Consider the following 24,828-nt stretch of genomic DNA (forward strand, 5'->3'; position numbering starts at 1 on the left):
ACTTAGGCCCTGACATTTGCTGTTAAGATTTTACAGATTGTGTGTGTGTGTGTGTGTGTGTGTGTGTCCCATAAAACATGGAAACACGACATGAGCGTGCGTGTGTGTCACCTCAAAGCCTTGATGAAACTGGAAAGTGCCACTCACATCCTCTGAAAAACAAAAGTGTAGTCATTAGGAGAATATTTTTTGTAGAACTGAGCCACTAGCAAATAGCAATTTTACTATTCAAGTCATGCAAGGATGTTTAGATGTTTTCCAGTCATACTAATAGGAAAAGTAATATTTACAGCTATGATGTAAAATGTAATTGTTTAAATATTTTTTTTCTTAAATGTTAACAGTGAAACATTTCAATAGCAATTTCTTTTTTATTTAGTATTTTTATAGTTGTATTTCCTAATAATAATAATAATAATAATAATAATAATAATAATAATAATAATAATAATAATAATAATAATTATTATTATTATTATTATTATTATTATTATTATAATTATTTTTATTAATAATAATAATAATAATAATTAATATTTTATAGCCATATTGATATATAATCACAAAATATTGGCTAAATTGTGTAGCCGAACAGTTTTTTTAAATGCATTTTTATAAGAAACATCACAATTAGATCCCCCCACCCCCAAATCATGCAGCCCTATTTTTGTTTGAGCAATATTTGTAGTCATCGCTTGTCTGTAAATGTACTCATATTTTAGCAAGTCAGACAATGTAGATTGTGTGTGTAATTATGTATGTGTATGTGATTATTTGTACTTGGACCTCACCCATGTCTGGCGGCGACAGAATGTCTGAGCACCTTCATTTGGGGCGACTGCAGACCGATGATGGCCCGCTCTCGGACTTGCGCTCTGTTTTCCACCCATTCTGTTCATCCTTCTTCAGTATTCTTCTAACTTGGATCCAGTATTTCCCATGCTGGCTGTTCACAGCAGGCTTTGTTACCTCATCTTTCCCTTGCATGGTCTCTGAGGGCTAACAGAAACGTGTGTGGACCCGCTAGTCTCTTAATAACTGTTCAGCGAGTGTGTGTGTGTTTGTTGTATAGCTGGTGCTCTCTTCTCTTCAAGGTGGCTTTGGGTTGGCTTGGGTGGGTTTCTCGGGGCAGGAGTGTGAGAGTATTTCTAGCTCTCAGGGGCAGAGGTTGGGCTATGCCAGCCTTCCCCCACCGAGCTGTTTCCTTTCAAAAACACTCCTCAGGAAACCACTTCAAACAATCACATTCCGTGCAGAGAAAAGGTCTGCACCACTCCTGGAACTTGGGAAAACCTCTCCCTTCCCCTCGTAAGGCTACTCTTTTTCTCCGTCTCGCTCTCATGAGTGAATCTCCATCTCGCTGTATGTTTCTTGTTGGCCGTCAGCTTACGCATATGGGCAAATGTATCTTTTAGCTATTGTATCTTTAAGTAATATTATAAGTAAATTGAAGTTGTTGTGATTAGTTCATCTTCTTAATTTTGTACAATCTGAACATTTTCTGATTGGCTTACATACACTGGCCTTGGTTTGTATTGAGCCTGAGGCTACAGTGCCTGCACAATATATTCGTAAAATATACATCACATCGGTTGGTGAACGTTGGTCCTGGAGAGCCACAGTCCTGCAGAGTTTTGCTCCAACCCTGATAAAAGCTCACTTACCTGTAGCTTTCTAGTAATCCTTCAGACCTTGATTAGTTTGTTCACATGTGTTTGATTAGGGTTGAAGCAAAACTCTGCATGACTGTGGCTCTCCTGGATCGGCATTCACCACCCCTGCACTATATGGATGAAAGTATTGGGACACACCTCTTAATTTTATTGAAATTGGAGGCTGCTAATTAGCTTGATCACATGGATCAAATTTTTTGCGAAGAGCGACGGGGGTGTGTGTCACCCACACACACAATATGGCTGTAGCTATCATGGACAGTGCTGTCTTCTTTTCTCTTGGTTGAGCTCTTGGGCTGGAGCGGACTCCTGGTCACGCTCTGGGTAGGAGTGGACTCTGGTGCAGACTCTGGGGCTGGAGCGTACTCATGACTGAGTGCTGGGGCTGGAGCAGGCTCTGTAGTGGACATATGGGCTGGAGCAGAATAGGGAGCAGGCTCACAGGCTATAGCAGATGCAGCAGTGTATTGTGAAAGGACCATCTCTTTGATCATGCTCAACCTGACGGAAAGAGCTGAAGCAGACTAAGAAATTTCACTCCCTGGAACAAACTTGTAACTTGCACTCTCTGGAACAGACTCTGAAATTTCAGTCTCTGAAACAGGCTCAGGAATTTCACTCAATGGAACGGACTCTGGGATTTCACTCACTGGAACGGACTCTGGGATTTCAGTCTCTGAAACAGGCTCAGGATTTACACTCACTGGAACGGACTCTGGAATTTCACTCACTGGAACGGGGTCTGGGATTTCAGTCTCTGAAACAGGCTCAGGATTTACACTCACTGGAACGGACTCTGGGATTTCACTCACTGGAACAGACTCTGGGATTTCACTCACTGGAATGGATTCTGGGATTTCACTCACTGGAACGGACTCTGGGATTTCACTCACTGGAACGGACTCTGGGATTTACACTCACTGGAACGGACTCTGGGATTTCACTCACTGGAACAGACTCTGGGATTTCAGTCTCTGAAACAGGCTCAGTAATATCACTCACTGGAACAGACTCTGATATTCCACTCACTTGAACAGACTCAGGAGCAGACTCTGAAGGGGAGTTTCTGATGATAAGGTCCGTGGAGGGATTGTATGCAGGCTCGGGACTAGAGTGCTGAAAATCAGGATGGGACTGGATGATCATGAAAAAAAAGGTCCTCATTCACTTCATCAACAATTAAATCAGAACTGTTTAGCCAGAGGACATTGTTGATATAATTAACCAAGGATACATGGAATTTGCCAAGAGAAAGAAACTGATATAATTCATCATCCAGGCATGAAAACAGGCCTTGAGCACATGAGTGCTCCAGCTCACCAGATGGTAACACTGCAATAACTCCTCCACATATTACTCCAGAGGCTGACTGGCTGACAATACAAAACATGAAAACAGACTCATACTCTGACAATGGGGCTGTTTTCAGGGGTCGGGCTAGGCCCTTTACTTTCAGTGAAGGAAAATAGTAATGCTTCAACAAAAGGAGGGACCAACTCCATATTAATGTCTATGTATTTATAATGTCACTACAGTCCCTGTTGATGTAATGATCAGGTGTATCAATACTTTTGTCTAGATTTACTAATAGCTTGAGTCAGCGCAAAAATTCTCTTTTGTCATGAAAAAGACTACTGTCAGCTTTTACTAAAAGCACACAGTGAAAAATTAGCTCTGAAAATGCATGGACAGGATTGTTTTTGCGGCTAACCTTATTGCATATGCATTTGTAGGAGCTTCCCTTTTAGCAGCTAAATTTATGGGAGGAGAGTATTTAAATAAATCATTGTGGCAAGCAGCGAGGCTGAGGGACCGTGGGAACGGGGCGAGGCCATGGCGTGAGTGATAATAAGCGGCAGCTGTGTGCCGCACCCGCCTTATGTCTCACGGAGGAGCTCGGACGCATAAAAGGAAGAGCGACGACAGTGAAGGATGAAAGAGGACTCGTCCTGTGCTGGGACAAATTATTTTGCACCATTTTATACTGCCCAATAAGCATGTCTTAAACCAGATTCCAATTGATCAAAAAATTGTCACTGGCTGTGTCAGTGTACACTAATTTCTGCGTCGTCAGTAGATCACATGCAGAACTTTACACTCCCATCCCATTTACACTAATTTCCCTTTTTAGTTTATCTGGCCCATAGTGTGTATTATTGAAAAAAATGTCAAAACTATATTATCGCCGCGGGATATGTTAAAAGTTTTGTATATATATGGTTCTATACATACTTTACCAATAAACATACAGTAAACTCAGCTAAAGAAATATAAACTACAAAGGAAATATCGACTGTGTGATTGTTAATATCATCACAAAATGTAAACTGTATTATTGCACAACTCTATATAAAAAGTTTCATCTATATAATATCAAATTTTTACCCACATACATACATTATACACATATACACAAGCAATATATATAGCAAATCTGAACTGCCTGATTATTTTTGTCAAAAAAGTTAACTGTTGCCTAGCTCTATAAATTTGAGAAAAAAAGTATGCTTTAAAAAGTAAGAAAAAAGTATGTCCAGCTTACATACAGTACACTCACATAAAGTAATACTATATAGCAAATCTAAACTGCTCATTGTTAAAATATGTATACTATATTATCGCACAGCTCTAATCTGCAAAATGTGATTATAAGGCATGAAGACATTAATGTCAGCATGAAACGGAAGTTGCAACAGTATGTTCTTCCCTATTGTGAGTATATCCGAGTGAAACGGCTCCTCAAACAAGAAGAAATGTGGGCGGGACTTGATTTTGTCCATTGGGAATTGATTGGATGATTGTGGTTTGCTATTGGTGGATCCCGTGTGAGTGACAGGTTGCCCCGCCCTCTCGCCAGTAAATACGTCATCAGAAAAGAGAAGAGGGAATTTATTAAAAAGGCTCATGAATAATTTTTTTTATGGTGTGTGTGTGGATAAATAATGTATATTAAATACTGCATTTTTCCATCATCTTTTGATTATTTATATTAGACTGTGAAATGCATTCTTTATCAAATCTTTAATTGAATATCCATTTTTCATAACATACATTCTAATCTTGTGATGCCTAAATTTACTTGAAGCATTAAAATGGATTTTATTTATGTATGGTTTTTTAAAAATATATAATTTGTAAACTATAGGGTTTATCGTATCAGTCAAAAAATTATTGTTTTATCCCTACAGTATATTTCGAATATTATCCCTTTATTTTTATGAGCACATGTAGATTTATTTTACTAGTGAAATTCTAAGCAGCTTTGATGTCGGATTGAAATATTCAAGGACCTTGAATATAAACTTCAGCCCATGTTTCATAACGCTGTGGAGTATGTTTAGATAATATATCATGTTCACTTTTAAAAGTCTCGTGGCTGATGTAGAGAGACCTTCACTTTTCCTCAGTTGCGTCAAGGCTTTAAAAAGGCCTTCATAAATAACAATTATAGCTTGCTTCATGAACTTCATGTGCATGTACTGTAAGTGTTCTCTCTCGCTCTCACTCTGTTATCTACATATTGCTGTTTATTGTTTGTGCATATGAATTTTCCTTGTCGTGGTGCACGTGGACCCCACTCAACCTCACAGCTCACAGCCTCATGACCCTTCTTGCTTAAGGCTTCTGCTTGGAGAGTTCTCTATCCAAACAAACAGCCTATGAAAGGATACAGAACATATTGATTTAATTTGTGATAGTTGGCTTGATGGGTGCCTTGTTGCCGTGGTGATGGGCTGGGCAGGGAGATCTCCGGGAGCAGAGAGTTTATGATGGCCTTTAAAAAGAGCGTTGACCTTTTAGCCATCACCGTATCTTTAACAAATATACACACACGTGACTTCTGCAAACTCACGGCGGGTTTGATGCAGTGTTGTTAATGTTGACTAAAACTAAAACTTTTTTGTTAAAAGCGTCATGAAGTGGCTTTTTTTCTTTTTTTATACTATTGTCTAAGGTCAACTAATGACGTTTGTGTGTTTTTTACATTCAAAAACATCATAACTAATAAGTAATAGGCTGTTTTCTACACTGGTTTTGAGGCTGTCTTCTGAATGCTGGGTGCGGGAGGCTGCCACTTGGAATAAACGGTGCGCTGGTGATGCAAATATAGTTATCTTTTTATAGTTATCATTCGTTGTGTTAAGTCTCTTAAAATATCCCGTCATTTGATCGTTTTTATGACAAAAGTCTAGATCATGTTGTACAATGTACAACTCCCTCAAAATCTTATTTATGACCAACTAGTTATGAAGAATATATAATTATATTTGTGAAAACCTTGCAAAATATTTTGAAAAAAACTGGACATTTAGAAAATAACAATTCACGTATATATTTGGAAAATACTATAAGATTACTTTTGTTGAAATATGGCTTTCCTGGTTTCTTGCCAATTCAGTGGCAAGGTCATTCGTGAGCTGAGTGTCTTCAAAGAAATATTCAATGCAAATATTTAAGAAATATTTACTAAACAGGAGCGGATTTTTGAGTCATGCAGGCTGTTTCTGGAATGAGGATGGTTTATAGAAGAAGGGTGATAAACGAATAAAAATGTAGGAAGACAGCCTGATTGTCCGTCTGATTAGACAAGAGTAAGATGGAACAGATGAAGAAGAATATTTGGCGAGATTTTAGCATTTCATTGTCAAAACATTAATTCTTTTAATGAATGTGTGCTAAGCCACCTTTAAATCCTGCTGAAAAGTCGTACGCGCATTGAAGTCATCAGACGTGTTGAGCAATTTCACATTTCTTGTTCAAAAACAAAAGTTTCTTTGTGCTAATGCATTAAAAATAAATGCAGATGTTTGGCAACTGGCTTCACGTGGTTAGCATCCCACATTATCCCATATCCCCAAAACGTCTATCAGTGGTTCAAGCCACAACTGCTGTTTACTGTAACTCCAGTGACTTTTTTACAACTTCCCCATATGCATGTGTTTCAGTGTTAGCCATGTAACCGAGGTAGGAGTCTCCTTTTTCGGAAGTGAGGTTTATCTGTTCCTCACTCCCAGCAGCCTTCCCTCTCCCACGGTAGCGACCTGCCCTTTCTGGGTCATGTTAACAAAACATTGGCTTTCCTCCCCCCGTTCTCCAGTAGATGGTTTATTCCAGTCATTCCACAGCAGTGGCACCAGTTTAGTTCTGCTTTTGTGTTGCTGGTGTGTCTTGATAAACGGTAAGTCCATCAATGGCTTTGTCTGGGCTGCTGCAGAATGTGTCTGCTTGTTGGAGTCTGTAATGACGGTCTGTATCTGTTATTATATAAGACTATGGCTAGTTTAAAATGGAATACTGCGCAAAAACTGCACTGTGTACTGCATATGCTGTATGTACTTTGCATGTTCAATGCCACATCCTGCTATCACCTTCTGATTATTTTGCATTTTGACTCTAATTTTAACTTCAGTCTAGTCAAATAATGAGTCAAGAAAGAGATGCTGAAATATCCCTGATGTTTAATATCTTAAACCAGCCTAAGCTGATTGTCTGGTTTTAGCTTTTCTCCTAGCTGGGTCTGGCTGGTCTGTTGGCTGGTTTTAGATGAATTTAGCAAAATTTTTCATTTACTCAACAACAGTGTATTGGGGGCCTGAAAACACATTTGAAAATGTTTTCAAGAGCTCCGTTTCCACCGGAATTACCTGGAACAATTCCCCCCCTTCTAAGAAAAAGTTCTTGAAAAAGTACTACCTCACGAGCAGGGCCATTTTGAGAGGGAAATATTTACTCGAGACTTTGTTTAGACCCTGATCCGTCCCGACAAAACATAAGCCCCGTTTCCACCAAAATTACCCGGAACAATTTGTACCAGGAACTTTTTTACAGGAACTTTTCTCCCCCCCAGACCTTCAACTGTCTGCGTTTCGACCGCGATCTAAAGTTCCGAGAAGATTAGGCAAATTAGTCCGGTGATGTAGGACTGCGCGCGACTGCTCCTCCAAGTCAGAGACGGACAGTAATCATTTTTGTGTGTGCCGATTGAAAGATTTAGTGGACTGTTTACATGAGACGTTATCTAAACCGATCTGGTGTTTACATGTGATGACTTTCAATCACAATCATTTTGTCACATGCAGTTTGTCTGCCGCATCAAAAATGTCAACGCTGTTTTCTCCAGCAGCTGGAATGTGTTTACTGTAGCCATAGCAACTCTTAACGGCCACCAGGACTAATACAGTATTATATAATAAGCTATTTATCTGTTTAAAGTGTAATAATCATCTCAGAAAGAAAAAAAAAATCTGTCAGGCGCAGTTAAAGGGTCATGAAACCCCAAAACACTTTTTTTGAGATGTAAACAGATATGTATAGGCTGCACATCATTGAAAACACTAAGGGTATTCATATGTGAAAATAGTTATTTTTGCATTTTTCAGAGCGATTTCTGTCTTCCGGTTTGAAAAGCTTAGTCGGAGCAACGTCACAAATGCTAACGTCAGCGTGTGCTTTCGGCCCAAGTATGGGCTGCTGGGCACATGCTGACGTCGACCGCTCCGAGCGATTCTCGATATATATTCATGTCATAAAGCTCATTCAGTCCAATCCCTGCGCTGTAGTATGCATACAAGATAATTTAGTTAATATACATGAGACAGTCACTTCTGTCAGGCTCGTCTTCCATCATTATTGTAGAGACATGGTGGGGAAGTTTTGGAAGCAGCCTGTGGAAAAGTCACGGAGGAAAGCTAGGCGTTGTGCTGATACGAAGTAACGTAAGGGCGCCGAGCGAGCTGTAACCGGCGCCATCTGTAGAAGCCTTTGCTACAAAGGCTCGGTAAAGTAAAATTCACCTGAGGAATCGCATGCCGAACCTGCAAGCGTTGACTATCTAATTTATGTCAGGAGTGCAAAATAACCAATCTGTAATCTGTAGGCTAATGAACAAAAGCCACGTCCTCTCCGTTTTATTTGTCGTCACAGCCATGCACTAAACCGCATGTGTTCGGGCTCTTAGTGAAACAGTGTGCTGCATATTTGGACAAATATAGATTTAGCTGCCGAGTGATAGACAGCGCGGATCATCACGGCAACCCAGCGCGCGTCGCTCTGCTTCAGATGCGCGGTCGAGACTATGAAGCCTCACACTCCTTCGCTTTTACCCCGATCTAGAATTACACATCTCTGTCACATCGCATGTTGGGTGGTTCACGTTCTCTTATCACGTCGGCGCGTTGTTCATCTTGCCAAACAGCGTGCATATTTGGACAAATATAGTTTTATCACGTTTGCAAAATATTTCGTCATGCAGAATAACATTTATTTTCATTTCTCACTGAATTATGCTGGTTTGAAGAGCTGAATGAATTGCGATCTCTGCTGCACGCCACTCATAGCTCTCTCATTCGCTGTACTCATCCCTCATTTAATCTCACTGTGGTAGCCTAAACTATGCCAACGTGAACCAAGAACATGTCTCAGAACCGCTGTAACTGCTGCTGTTGGTATCGCTAATCTTAATGCTCCTACTGACACTCCCCTATTTATGCAAACATTCCCTCTTTCCACACAATACCCATCCCACCTTTTCACAGTCGACCACTCCCCTTTTAACAAGCCTTTTCAAATCGAAGGTGTGAAAAAACGCTGCTGCAGCAGGGGGGTTTCATGGCCCTTTAAAGTAAAAACTGCCTGGGGCAATATACACTGTCATTATTCCAACATTATCTTCATAACTTACGAAATAAAAAGTTTACCCCTCAGAAAAATTTGCTTTCCTCTCTTGTCAACGCGGCACTTTTTTTCATGGTGAAAAAAATAATAATAACGAGTATGGAAGAGATTCAAGCTGTGCTGCTTTTGCTGGTTATGTATAGGTTTACTAAAGAGGTAATTAACAACGACAGAAAAGAGCACAAATATGCAGATTCAGCAGCATGCAGCATATTCAGAAAGCTTGTAAAGCTAGATTTAAAATGACAATGTATATTATTATCATTATTATTATTACTGTGGACGAGTACTACCCCAAAATCCCTAGTTCTTGGGATAAAATTGCTGTGGTGGAAATGTGGCTAAAGTTTTGCAAGTTTTTGAGAACAATATTGTTATCGTCTCCGTGTAAACTACAAAAACACGAATGTGCATCATGCACGTCACGTCACATGCAACACGTCATGTGCATGTGAAGGTACATATTGTTTCTTTACAAGATGACATCGCCAACTACTGGCCTGGCATGAATAATACAGCGGTTTTAGTCATTTTCAAGGATCTGTGTTAACAAGAATCGTGATTAAAGCTACACTATGTAACTTTTCCGTCTGCTAGAGGGCGCTTATTCAAAACAAAGGCGTAGTTTGATTTCGCCAGGTTTGAGTGCAGAATCTTGGGACATGTGCTCTTCACATCACAGCCGGGGGAAAAGAATTGGGATTGGACAGAAATCATGTTGATGGATGCGGTTATTAACGTTACTGTAGTGTGAAGCAGAGCAGACCGAGTGTTGAGGAGCTGAGGAAGGGCGCTGGTGCGATTGTTAATGAGATGAACAACATACGGCTGGTGAGCAGCGAGACTTTTATTATGACAGGACAAAGTCGCCGGCGCCATTTCCGCTTTTCCAGTCATGAGTATGAAGTATCAGATACCATTAATCACTCTGTCTCCTCTCCACCAATCAGATGGTGTGCGGTGGGCGTTCTGGCGCAAAATGGCTGCCGTCGCATCATCCAGGTGGATGCTGCACATTGGTGGTGGTTGAGGAGATTCCCCCCTTCTAAATGTAAAGGGCTTTGGGTGTCTAGAAAAGCGCTATATAAATGTAATGAATTATTATTATTATTATTATTGATAGGTGACTCCCTCAGTCGTCCCGGCTCCTTGGTTAAAATAGCAATTTTCACTCAACTGAACAAAATATATAACACTAGCCTAGTGGTTTTTGAATATTTTACTGCAAAAAATACTACATAGTGCAACTTTAAAATCGAAATCGCAAAATGAATCAAATAAATCGTGATTTTTTTTTTTTTGTCCACATCGCACAGCCCTACACCTGATGCCAAATGTCTTTTGTTACCCGTAAAAAGTGACCTACATTATTTTAAATATATCTAGTCATTCACAGAGAGCAAGCATATTCGTCTATAATAATCCTTTATTTTCAGCTTCAGAATCATGAACATTTTTATTCTAGTGTCACCATTATCCTGTGCATTGGATTACTAGCACCACGTCCACCAAGCCTATTCATTTCCACCTCCAATGTAATACCAAATGTAGCATTTTAATCAACAGAAACATTTTTTATTAACCTTTTACGTATGTAACCATATGGTGTATTGCAATAATCCCATATCGTGAGTTCAGTATCATGATATGTATCGAATAATGAGGGAATTTTTACGCCCCTAATGAAAAACAATCATTCATACCCTCGGAATAAATGGTGAGGAGTATTAACGGAGATTAGATCATTATGCCAAGGTAGCAAACAGTATAGCATAAAATTACCTCACGTATCCAGTGCTAGTTTCGACAGAATTGTCTTTGAAGTTGCAGCGAAAAAGACTAGGTGTTGGTTTCATTCCACTATATTGACTTTGTCAGCTAAATTCACTGTTGGAGATCAATTACACACAGAAAAATAGGGTGTCAAAACTGTACCTTTAGAGGTACAACAGCTTGTCGCTGGGGCAGTACCCTTAAAAGGACATCTTTGTACCTTTTTTTACTCCTAAAAGGTGCATATTAGTACCTTTGAGTACAAATGCGTACCTTAAGGTACTACTATGAACCTTTTTGTGGTAAAAATGGTACAAAGTCCTTTTAAGGGTACTGCCCCAGCGACAAGCTGTTGTACCTCTAAAAGTACAGTTTTGACACCGTATTTTTCTGTGTGTACGCCAGCTAGATTCACTCAAAACATAGCATGCTGAGGACATTGAATAACATATTTCCAGTGTAACCTTTCTGAACTCCACAATGTTCACACATCACCGTCATTGCAATTTGTAGGTATACAGTATGCAGTGTATAGAGTAGGTTCAGTACTTATTGTGCTGTAAATGTAGTATGGAAGGATCAGATTCCCAACATAGCCTTAAAGACTAAAATACTAAATTTCACATGACACCACGTCATGAATGTCTCAGTTAGAGTTAAAAGAAGAACTTCAGTGTGCTAATTTTGGCCTTCTGTCCACACAGAGATTGTGTTTTTGGATACATTTGAAAAGGATGCCATATGATGCTTAGTCATATGAGGCATATACTCTCTCAGAAAAAAAGGTACAGTGCTGTCACTAGGGCAGTACCCTAAGGTACAAAAGTAAAAAGGTACATCTTTGTACCTTACTCACCCCCAAATGTTACATATTAGTACCTTAAAAGGTACATATCAGTACTTTAAGAGTGCAAATTAGTACCTTAAAGGTACATAGTAGAAACTTAAAGGTACATATTAGTACCTTTTTGGTTTTGTACCTTAGGGTACCGTCCCAGACAGTGTACCCATATATATCATTTGTTTGCTCATTGACTTTTAGTTAGGATGACCACATTTTGATTACCGAAAACCGGGACACTGGGCCTGACAATGAGATACTCAAATGATACTTGAAGTTAACTCAAAGATGCCTTATTAATTTCAATACATTAAAGTATGCCCCCTCTGTATGAAATTGTTATATTGCAAAAATACTCTCTATAACCAAAATGTCTATGTCCTGGAAAAACAGGACATTTGGTCAGTGTTGCTAAAGATAAGTGCTACTTTGAACAATCTTCATATTACGTTACTGCAAAGATAGCAGAACATGTACTCGCAGTTGTAGTCCTGAAGCAAACCATGATTAATATATCCAGATTAATGTAGACAACGTAGCTATAAAACGTCCATGAACAGCATCCCATGAATCTTGTCCAGACCTCTGGAGGGAATTCTTGTGGGTATGACCCCTTAAAACTACATCCCTCTTCTCAACCACGGTCATTGCATTGCAAAGCAGTGTGGGAACTTACGACAAACAACTGAAGTGTCAAATGACTGCTTATGATAAAGCAAATGATGGGAAAATGTCAAGCCAGTCATCAAGATACATGATTGTGTGGGCTTAGCATGTGTGCATGCATTTGTTTCACATCACCATGAGTCAGAGTTTTTTAGTCTTTGTAATCTCATTTATGGTTTCCAGTAAAAGCCCATAGAGGAATAGCTTACCGAAACTCCAAATCTGGCTGCGAAAAAACAACATTTATTTAACTGAGACACTAACAACCAAGATGATTGAGCGTGTTGTTCCGGTTGAACTTTAAAGCATGTTGCAAAGGGCTCCCATTGCTTACTTGCTCCGGTGTGTGTGTGTGTGTGTGTGTGTGTGCAAAAACCTTCAGTACAACCATCTGTCCTTAGACGAGGGCTTTTAGCAGTTGAAAGTATGTAAAGTGTGTGTATTAAAATTGGCCTTAAAAAAGAAAGTGTTTTTTTATCTTGTCTGTTTCAATTCTACTGATATCCTTAAATAAATATAGAATTTTTTCTTAGTTAAAATGGCAAAAAATGTGTTCATTGAAGGTAAGTTTTGTGTATGTTTCAATTGCAGTGATATTTTCACTCTGATCTTTAGATATCTGAATTGATTTTGGTCCCTGAAAAGGAAAGATATCCACTGGAATGAAAAACACAAACGAGTACCACCGATGAGACTAAAAAGAAAACGAATGGAGACATTTTCCCCGTGAGAAAATACACTAGTTTTGCATTGTTTCTTTTGAGGTTGACACTACTGAAAGTCTCCAAAGAACAATCTTTGAGCAATACAGTTTTTCCTCTGGGTACATCTGTGTTTTATGTCTGTTTTTTAAGTTTACAAATGTGTCTCCAGAACTTAAATCATTTTGGCAAAACCTCCAGGGACATCTTCAGCAGTTGGAGAAGCAATTCATAAAAACATAAATAAAAAAAAGTTATTCTGTAAATGCACAAAGGGTCAGGATTTGGATTCGTCACCAGTATTTAATATAAACCATATTAATACAATCTCTCTCTCTCTCTCTCTCTCTCTCTCTCTCTCTCTCTCTCTCTCTCTCTCCTCTCTCTCTCTCTCTCTCTCTCTCTCTCTCTCTCTCTCTCTCTCTCTCTCTCTCTCTCTCTCTCTCTCTCTCTCTCTCTCTCTCTCTCTCTCTCTCTCTATATATATATATATATAGGGATGCCACAATTCTTAATATAATATTGAACCGTTCAGTACAGCATTCACGGTTCAATACGCGGTTTTTCTGGTTTGCGTTTAATTAATTAATTATTTATATTTCTCTCCATTTGAAATATTTCTCTCAGTTTTTTTCGGCTCTGTTTGAGTGTGCCTGTGAGTCTACGCACTGATATGAGCAAATATCCAATCATATTATGCACTAAAGTGAGTGTTTAGCCGCGTTTTAAAGCCTTGCCAGTTAAACATTTAATTTGTGTTTTACATGCGCTGGGCGCGCACACTAAAGGCCTGTCAAAAACACGTGATTAATGGACTAAGTAGTCTTACTGTGCTAATACTGTCAAACACATACAAGGTTAACATATATAAACACAGTCTATGTCTAAAGTGAAAGTAAAATCGCATGTGTCTGTAAATGAGATGCAAACAGGTCTCAACAGCGTCGACTAACTGAATTGTTGCATCCCTATATACCCCATATATATATATTAAAGGGGGGGTGAAACACTCAGTTTCAGTCAGTGTCATGTCAATCTTGAGTACCTATAGAGTAGCATTGCATCCTGCATATCTCCGAAAAGTCTTTATTTTTTTTATAATTATATAAGAAAGATGCGCTGTTCCGAGTCTTTCCGAAAAAAGCCGAGCGGGTGGGGGCGTGTCGTGTGAGCGGAGCTGAATAATGACGTGTGCTCGCTGCTGCTATTGTGTTGAGTCGAGTGCGTCGTAAAGCTGTGTCATCCCTAACAGCGGGAAAAAAACTTTATTCAAAATAAAAATATGGCTTTTAATCAGATACAGCCATACATCTATGAGCCGGAATCAGACCCAGAGGCTGCAGTTGAACAGGAGCAGCAGCAAAAACGACTAGAGCAGGACGTCTCTATGTGGTACAAGTTATACACTAACTATATAATATGCTTAGCGGCTTGTGTTATTTACATATTTATACTTGAATTATATCGTCGTATTTTTGTCTTTGAAGGTGTTCATGTGGGAAGTGCAGTTGTGCACGTGTGTGTGTGTGTGTTTACGCGTGGTTTGTGTAGACGTTAGTAAGCGGACTGGTTTTGCACGGCAGGCTAAGTTAGTGTTTACATAGAAAGACACGGAATAGTAGCGCATTTGAATGAAGAAGCGCGCTTATTTAGTTCAACATATTTCCCCACTCTTTGTGTATTGTTGTTTGGAGTGCTTTTACAATACACAAACATAAAGTTACACATATAGTGGCCAGCTAAACAAATGTACACGCACTACACATCGCATGCTCCATTGATCAATTAACTATACGTGATCATGTTTGGGCTACTTGATGAGCATAGGCAATAACACAGACATTTGAAGCAGTCTCACTCACCGCCTGCGGTTCTAACGTTGGGACCTTTATCGTTGGGACTGCTCCATCCTTCAGCATTAGGCGATCGGAAAATCCTGTGTCGAGCTGGGCCTTGTTTATGGAACAGTCGGCACGAAATGCAGCAAACAGATATAAACATTCGCGCAACTCAGTTGCTGATCCGGAAAAGCAAATTACATCCACTGTTGCCTTAACGCGGGGTTTTTGGGGAATCTGTGCAGGACTGTCTTGGTCTGGCAACCAAAAACGCACTTTTTTGGTGACATTGTTATGTGCACATCACCTGTGGAGCATCCTACAAGCCAGCGCTTTGATGGGCGTAGGCTGTTACTTTCGCTCTCTCTCGCTCACGCGCTTCCGGTAGAATTGTCCGTAAGGCCCATACAAGGAAATTCCGCCCCCATTAACGTCAAAGGGGACGCATGATCTCAAAAAACTTGCCGAAACTTATGACTAACCGGAAGTAGTATTTTTGACAAAGAAATACTCCCATCAAACGTCCACCTTAACTTTTGAAACTTTGTCCATGTTTAGTATGGGAATCCAAGTCTTTAACAGTGTAAAAAGATCAGTATGCATGAAACAGCATTTCACCCCCCCTTTAAAGGTAGTGGTATAGCCTCATTAAGTGAATGTGTGTGAGAGAGATCCTCTGGCTGCCTTGTTTATTCTGCTCCTGGGTGGGAGGTTTTGCTCTAGGCCAATGTGTCTGCTGTCTACATGGCTGTCAGTGCAGGCAGTGAGATATCAATAGACGGCATAAATATGTTTACATTGAGCTAAAAGTTTCTGTTCTCTGTAGGGCTATGCTTATAATACTGAGACAACTGCAGCAAAGTGCAACCTTTGTGTGTAGATTAGTCACCTCTTCAATCGTGTATGTGTGTGTGTGCAAATGTTTTGAATAAATTCCTCTCCAACGTCCAAGAGGGGGCTGAGAAAACAACCCAATCCCCCTCAACCCAACATTCATCTCCATTTCACACTCTCTTGCAGTATCTCTTGTCCTCAGACTCGAGGCCTTTCAAATTGTTTTCTGTAGACTCTGTTGGAACTTAATATAAAGAAATATGATGAAAGTAAATAGGGTCAGTTTTGATTTCATGGTGTGTCTTTCGCAATTGTCAAGTGGCTGTGTGAAAAACAAATTTCTTTTTGTTCCACCAGTTCGGTGTTGCTTTGGAAGGTCTTGTAGAAAAGCAAAAAGGACTCTTTTATGGCCCTATGATAACCGTGATGCACAAAACGGGGGCAGAAAATGTATTTACTGTATAACAGGGAATTTCAAAGAATTTGTGAAATGAATAAATCAAAAGTAGGTCATTATACTTAAATCAAATCGTGATGTGGACTAGTGTCTGTGAAAATTAAAATGCAAAAAGACTTATTTGAAAATAAATCCTGCATGAATCCATTGGCACAGATGCGCGGTTTCGTTTCCCACACTGAAACGACGCTCTGCCGCCTCTCTAAATGAGGACAAGAATGCATGAACTTCATCTCCAGAGCTGCTCTCAAGAGTCACTTCATGAGCACTTTACAGTTTCACTTGAGAAAAAGTATGTCCATATCATCAACACACAGAAACTCAAAGGTCTTTATGGCAACCCATCAAAAAAAGTTTGGTTGACCCTGAGAAATTATGACAGAACTATATTGCTGTTGTACAGTAGAATTGAGCTGTGTCTCAATGTAATAATAATACACACTTACACTAATAATAATAATAATAATAATTATTATAATATATATATGTATATATATATATATATATATATATATATATATATATATATATATATATATATATATATTTTTTTTTTTTTTTTTAAGGAATCATCTTTTTTTTTTTTTTTTTTTTTTAAAGAGTAAAGCTCTTTTGTGCAGGACTATTCGACAAAAAGGTGTGTTTTTTACATTAAATAATTGATTGTTAAAATCGAATTAAACCATTCAAATGGAATCCAGCAGCAAAACTTAAAACTGAATTTGGTAAAAATAAAATGTATTTTTAGAAAAATAAACGTCATAAAAAAATTGAAATGCTTTTTAGTTATTAAAATTGAATTTGACCAAAAAAACTAAAATATAAAACACAGAATCCAGAAATCTTAAAATGGAAAAAACTGAATTTGGAATAAAATTTGTGAAACAATAAAACGGATATCATAGGGCCCTACTATTTTAACTTTTCCTGTCTGGGTCTTATTAAAAAAGAAAAAAAGAAGTCATGTTTGCTGTAAATTGATCTTCAATGCCATGGTAATATTTCAACACAGTCATATTTTATCTCTCCCTTTCAGATGTCTAACTACAAGCGTGCAACGTTTGAGGAGGAGGACGGGACAGACATCCCTGCTGATGGGGCCATCTCTCCTGACAGTGTGGAGGTGAGTGTGGGTCAAGGCTCAGGGTGGATGTGGACATTTTATACTTTCAGGTGTCTTTATCCAATGCCACATACAAATAATTAAAGCAACTTATTTTTCTCAATTTAAGCTGTAAGCTCTACAGATATGATGAGAAGTATTGCTGCTGCACAATTCCCCCAGGGCCGTAACCACCATAGACATTAAGGGGGACAAGTCCCCCCAATAAATAGAAATGCTCAAATTGCCCCCCAATATATGAAATTCTTGCTCAGCATTCCATTACGCACCATGTATGTTAGGATGACAAAAAGGTTTAAAAGTAAAAAAAATGTGTCTGGTTTGCCTCAGGTCTAACGATGCTCGTCAATGTCAAAATGATTGAGCTGGCCAATCAAATCAAAGCAGATGGGGTTTATGTTCTCTTCTGACTCGTGCACAGTCTAGCGTGTCAATCTACCGCTTAATGCTGTTGCGGAGACCCCTATTCTTTCCAGTGAAATCACAAAACAAAATACACACCAACGTGTCCATGCACTTATACAATCATTAAACATCTTTAAATGAAGAAAAAACACTATGAGGAGGGCGGATTAGAACCAGTAACCTTCGACACGGTTTACGAATATTCTACCACCAGACCACTAAGAAACTCAAATGTAAACAGCAGATCTACTGTATGTATTTATTCACAAATGGGAAAAATGTGTGAATAAATGATTAAAACTCGCAAATTAATGCAAATATTACTTACAAATAGTCCCAAAACGATTACTTCTCAAACAGAATTAGACCTAGAATTTTGTTCACTGTTCTGTTTCTTTACATGCTATATAAAAATAACATATTATTTCAACAACCCCCATGTTCAAGACATGGTTACGGCCTAAAATTCCCCTGAAAAGTAGAAGAACAGAAATGACACTGATACATGGCAATACTGCAGCGAGAGAACAGTGAATTGCTGGGTAGTTGTGATGTGCTCTGTGAAGTTCAGCTGTTTGCTGGCTGACTTGGATGCTTTTTACCACTGAAAAATCTAGCTGACAGTCATGTTATGGTGAATTGCTGGGCTGGCAGGAAAGAAACACTGTCATCATGAGTTGTGGTGATGTTCTTTCTTCCAGGCTGAGATATCCAGGCAAGCCAAAATACATACAGACACCGTAGGAACACAGATACATAAAACATAGCAGTAGTTGAAAAAAATCACTCCTCGAATTAAGCTACACATAAGGTTTTTTTTCTTCTTCTTTTTTTTTCCTTTCTTTATTTTGTTTTGTTACAGCAACGCCATAGAAGAAGCCTTTTGGGTTCACCAGATAAACGTTTAGCTGAAAGAACGAGAATGTAGAACGATTGTGGATTTTTTTATTTTATTTTAATAATACAAATAATAATAATAATAATTTACTTCTTATATATAAGTTTGTGCTGTGTTATGGGGGATACGAAGTAAACATTTTTTTTGACCATATACTGCACAATTCCACACCATTAGCATGCATATGAAATATATATATATATATATATATATATATATATATATATATATATATATATATTTTTTTTTTATTTTTTTTAAAGGCAGCGGTTATTTGCACTAAGTGTAAATAAAATCTAGTTGCTATTTACACTAAATTCATATACCAAGTGTTAATAGCAACTAGATTCTAGTTACAGTCAGTGAAATCAACATATTTTCTTAGTGCTAGATGATATTCACACTAAGTGCAAATAGCTGTGGATTATATTTACTAAGTGAAAATAGGGATATGTTCTATTTACACCATATAAAGTTGCAGTTCTTTGTACTATAAATACTAATTACATGTAATTTATACTTTAATTTGACAGATATATATTTGCACCTCAGTATTGTTGTACATTAACTGGATGAAACAGTGTGAATTATTATTTTTAATAATAACAGTGTGAATTATTATTTTTATTGAAATTATGAAATGGATACCGCCTTAAAGGAACACTAAAATCCCTCCTTACACCTATCCATAACCCTACCCAATAAATGCTTTTATTATAATTAAACATTTTGTTATTTCCACATATAGAACTTTTTCTTAATTTTTATCGAACATAAATGCCTTTCCTATGTGATTTGTGATGAGAAAAGAGAGAAAAGCAAGATCTGTGAAAGGGGGATTCAAAGTCGCGACACAACAATGATCCATTAGTTATACGCTTTACTGATTGCACCGATGAGGTTGTTGAACTATGATGTTGAATTATGGGTGTGTTTTTTTTTTTATCTTGTGCCAACAAGGCACACTATTTGCACTTATTTTGACACTCGAAAAAAAACAACAACCCACTTTAATGATGATCAAAATGTAATGAGTTAGTTCTGGATAATGATCTAGGTATTAAAGGTCCCATTCTTTGCGATTCCATCTTCCAAACTTTAGTTAGTGTGTAATGTTGCTGTTAGAGCATAAATAATACCTGTGAAATTATAAAGCTCAAAGTTCAATGCCAAGCGAGATATTTTATTTAACAGAAGTTCCCTTTCAAAGCCTACAGCGAACGGCCGGTTTGGACTACAGCCCTGCACTTCCTGCTTTAATGACGCAACTAAACCGTTTGTTGACGAACCTCCGCCCACAAGAACACGCACATTCGGGGGCGTTGTCCTTTTGCTCTCGCAGGTCGAGAATAGGAAGCGTTGTTTTTGTAGCGTGTGTTTGTCGCCATGCATCTGAAACGCTGTTATTTTCATCCCGGAGTCGAATCACCTTTGTTTGGCCTTCCCACGGACGATGTACGAGATCAATGGCTACAGTTTATGGTTAACTCGGTTCTGGAAAATTATAATCACAATTTAAAAATATGTGCAGCACATTTTGCTTAGGACTGCTTCCTCAATCTCAATCAGTTTAATGCCGGATTCGCAGAAAGATTATTCTTAAAAGATGACGCAGTTCCCTCTTTGTCTGGAGAAGGCGTTGTTATGGACCACAACCGGTAAGTGTATTTTATTATTTAAGTCGGTCCGTTTAACAGTTTATGTAACTCATGACACAAAGTGCAACGCTGTTTAGCTTTGTTAACTAACGTTAAATGGTAATTGAAACTAATCCGAAAAACTTAGTATATCAAAGTGTAGTAATTCATTCAGACACCATCGATTGTTGGTGTTTGTAATGATCAGTTTAAACTACTGAATAGACAGCTCACCATTCTGAAACATCCAGCAAACGTCTTTCCTGAGCAGGTTGTAATCGATCCTCTTCGATATTCTCCGGGTCTGATTCCGACTCAAATTGATAAGGCAATATAGACATTTTTGCAATAACATTGAGCGCGCGTATGGTATCTACACGTTATGGTAAGAGGCCGGACCTTTCCGGACAACGTGCTAAGCTGCTGTCCAATCGCAACACGGGAAGTGCTGGCCCAATCAGAACTCGTTACGTGTTTCTGAAGGAGGGACTTCATAGAACAAGGAAATCATCAGGCCGTTTTTAGGACAGAGGAAACAGCGCTGTACAGATAAGTAAATTGTGTGAAAAATACTGTGTTATTTTACACGCAAAACATGAACTCATGTTATATTGCACACTGTAAACATAATCAAAGCTTCGAAAACACGCGAAGAACGGGACCTTTAAGGGCAGAATTCTGACATCAGCGGGTTCAACTTCTTTTTGCAGGTGATATAGTTTTAGAAAGAAAGAGTGATTACCATATCTCTCCAGCAGACGCCCCATTCATTCATTTTTATGGGTGTGGCATATATATATATATATATATATATATATATATATATATATATATATATATATATATACATATGGTAATCACACTTTGTTTGTATAGACAGTAATGCAGAAAAAGTGACAACATTTTATGCAGCTGAGATGAAGGCGAACCGTGTTTATTAATTAAGGAACAGTTGATTGGGATCAAATCAGATGTCTGAACATACGTGGCTAGGTGTTTATTACATGATGACTAGTGATTAAATGGGCAAACATCTTGCGAATTAGTAACTAATACAAAATAAATCTGAACAATTATCCAGATATTACAAGCCTATTAAAAAGATCAAATGTGGCCAGACATTAATAATCAGTAATAAGCATGGATAACAGTTTATAAAAAGTAAGCATTCTTTCTCATGTAGACATTTGAAACTCGTTCTCACTCCCGAGGAGCACCCATCACGTCGAAAAATGACACCTAGGGGTACCTTTATGTCACGTCACAGACAAAGGAAAAGGTGCGAGGACTCAAGTGCAGAGAAAGATAATTTATTACAAAATAAACATAAACTCAAAACAAAACCCACGAGGGGGAAAAACACACAATAGAATAATAAAATATAAACTTAAACAAACCAACAGAATCACAGGGAGAACGGGAGACGCAGACATTACACAAGGATTCAACACAGACTGACAAACACAAGGAGCTTAAAAAGGGAAGAAATCAAGAGGGAACAGGTGGGAGAAATCAACACTAATCAGATAACAAGGGGGAGGGATCAGACAATGACAGGAGCACATGCAAGACATGACAAAACCCACATGTGCACACAAGACAGGACAGGCATGTGACATTACCCCCTCCTTAAGGAGCGGCTACCAGACGCTCCACTAGGGACGGGCGGGACAGACCAGGGCGGGACGGGAGGGACAGACCAGGGGGGCACGGGAGGGACAGACCAGGGGGGCACGGGAGGGACAGACCAGGGGGGCACGGGAGGGACAGACCAGGGGGGCACGGGAGGGACAGACCAGGGGGGCACGGGAGGGACAGACCAGGGCGGCACGGGAGGGACAGACCAGGGCGGCACGGGAGGGACAGACCAGGGCGGCACGGGAGGGACAGACCAGGGCGGCACGGGAGGGACAGACCAGGGCGGCACGGGAGGGACAGACCAGGGCGGCACGGGAGGGACAGACCAGGGCGGGACAGGGGAAACAAACAAGGAAGGAACAGACAAGGGAGGGGTCAACAAGGGAAACATGGGGAAAACAAAAAGTTCAGGAGGCCATGGTGGCACACAAAGTTCGAATGACCAGGGCGGCCCGCCGAAGTCGGGAGGCCCACAGAGTTCAGGTGGCCGGGGCGGCCCATAGAGTTCAGGCAGCCAGGGCAGTGCGGGTAGAGCAGGGCGCCAGGGAGGCGCGGTGAGAGCAGGGCGCCAGAGAGGCGCGGTGAGTGCAGGGGGCGCCAGGGAGGCGCGGTGAGAGCAGCACGCTTCAGCGGCGCGGTGAGAGCAGGACGCCTCAGCGGCGCGGTGAGAGCAGGACGCCTCAGCGGCGCGGTGAGAGCAGGACGCCTCAGCGGCGCGGTGAGAGCAGGACGCCTCAGCGGCGCGGTGAGAGCAGGACGCCTCAGCGGCGCGGTGAGAGCAGGACGCCTCAGCGGCGCGGTGAGAGCAGGACGCCTCAGCGGCGCACGGAGAGCAGGACGCCTCAGCGGCGCACGGAGAGCAGGACGCCTCAGCGGCGCACGGAGAGCAGGACGCCTCAGCGGCGCACGGAGAGCAGGACGCCTCAGCGGCGCACGGAGAGCAGGACGCCTCAGCGGCGCACGGAGAGCAGGACGCCTCAGCGGCGCACGGAGAGCAGGACGCCTCAGCGGCGCACGGAGAGCAGGACGCCTCAGCGGCGCACGGAGAGCAGGACGCCTCAGCGGCGCAGGGAGAGCAGGACTGCTCAGGGGCGCAGGGAGAGCTGGGCGCCTCAGGGGCGCAGGGAGAGCAGGGCGCCTCAGCGGCGCAGGGAGAGCAGGGCGCCTCAGCGGCGCAGGCAGGGCGTTGGGGAAACTTCTCCAGTCCAGCAGTATCCACCGGCACTGGGACCACCGGAATACGATCTGCTGGCATTGGGACCACCGGAACATGATCTGCCGGAACTGGGACCACCGGAACACGATCCACCGGCACAGGGACCACCGGAACACGATCCACCGGAACTGAGACCACCGGCACACGATCCACCGGAACTGGGACCACCGGAACTGCCTCCGGGGCTTCGGATAAAGCCCTGTGCTCCTTCCACGCATGCAGGACTGCCACCACAAAGCATCCCATCACAGCCCTCCAGGCCGTTTCCGGACTCGGGACCACCGGAACGGAGTCCACCGGCACAGGGACCACCGGAACACGATCCACCGGCACAGGGACCACCGGAACACGATCCACCGGCACAGGGACCACCGGAACACGATCCACCGGCACAGGGACCACCGGAACACGATCCACCGGCACAGGGACCACCGGAACACGATCCACCGGCACAGGGACCACCGGAGCACGATTCACCGGCACAGGGACCACCGGAGCACGATCCACCGGCACAGGGACTACCGGAGCACGATCCACCGGCACAGGGACTACCGGAGCACGATCCACCGGCAAAGGGACCATCGGAGCACGATCCACCGGCACAGGGACCACCGGAGCACGATCCACCGGCACAGGGACCACCGGAACATGATCCACCGGCACAGGGACCACCGGCGCACGCTCCGCCGGTACTGGAACCACCGGAATACGATCCGCCAGCATAGGGACCACCGGAATACGATCCGCCGGCAAAGAGACCACCGGAATCCGATCCACCGGTACTGGGACCCCTGGAATCGGGACCACCGGAGCAGGTACGGAGGGAGCCTTTCTCCTCCTCCTCCGTTTCGGGACCACCGGAGCAGGGACCACCGGAACACGGTCCACCGGCATAGGGACCACCGGAACACGATCCACCGGTACAGGGACCTCCGGAACACGATCCACCGAAATAGGGACCACCGGAACACAGTCCACCGGCATAGGGACCACCGGAATACGATCCGCCAGCATTGGGACCACCGGAACACGATCCGCTGGCACTGGGACCACCGGCACAGGGACCACCGGCACAGGCACGGAGGGAGACTTCCTTCTCCTCCTCCGTTTCAGGACCACTGGAGCAGGGACCACCGATCTTGGGACTGCCAGGGCAGGGGCCATCTCCCTGGCAGCTCTCTCCTGCTGGCAGGCGATAGCTTCCACCATTGCCTCAAATGTGCCTCCGTCATATGCCCTTCTGAGCCACCACTCCATGGGCTCATCTAGGGCATAATTAAAAAGGTCCTTGAGTGCAGAGTCACTGAGCCTCAGCCCCTTGGCGGTCTCCAGGAACTTCTTTGCAAAATTCCTAATCTCCATTCCCTCCTGGTGAAGTAGGTGGAGGACTCGAAACCGTAGAATCCGCTCATAGTGAGGACAGGTGGTGAGCGATTCCGGGATCGAGTCCTCTC

General features: G+C 41.5%; 1 protein-coding gene across 3 annotated transcripts in view; it reads left to right on the forward strand.

The window, feature by feature from the left end:
• The window catches only part of ece2b (endothelin converting enzyme 2b), a 110,004-nt gene that overhangs the window by 28,934 nt on the left and 56,242 nt on the right, over nt 1-24,828 (forward strand). For 2 of the 3 annotated variants that reach the window (XM_067450148.1, XM_067450149.1), the window contains one exon: nt 17,494-17,580. In XM_067450148.1, coding sequence (XP_067306249.1) covers nt 17,494-17,580 — 87 coding nt within the window. Of the gene's footprint in view, nt 1-6,819; nt 6,853-17,493; nt 17,581-24,828 lie in introns of those variants that run through there. The other variant, XM_067450150.1, reaches the window with a different exon arrangement.

Source organism: Pseudorasbora parva, chromosome 8 (genome assembly GCF_024679245.1).
Source record: "Pseudorasbora parva isolate DD20220531a chromosome 8, ASM2467924v1, whole genome shotgun sequence".
NCBI classification, from domain to species: domain Eukaryota; kingdom Metazoa; phylum Chordata; class Actinopteri; order Cypriniformes; family Gobionidae; genus Pseudorasbora; species Pseudorasbora parva.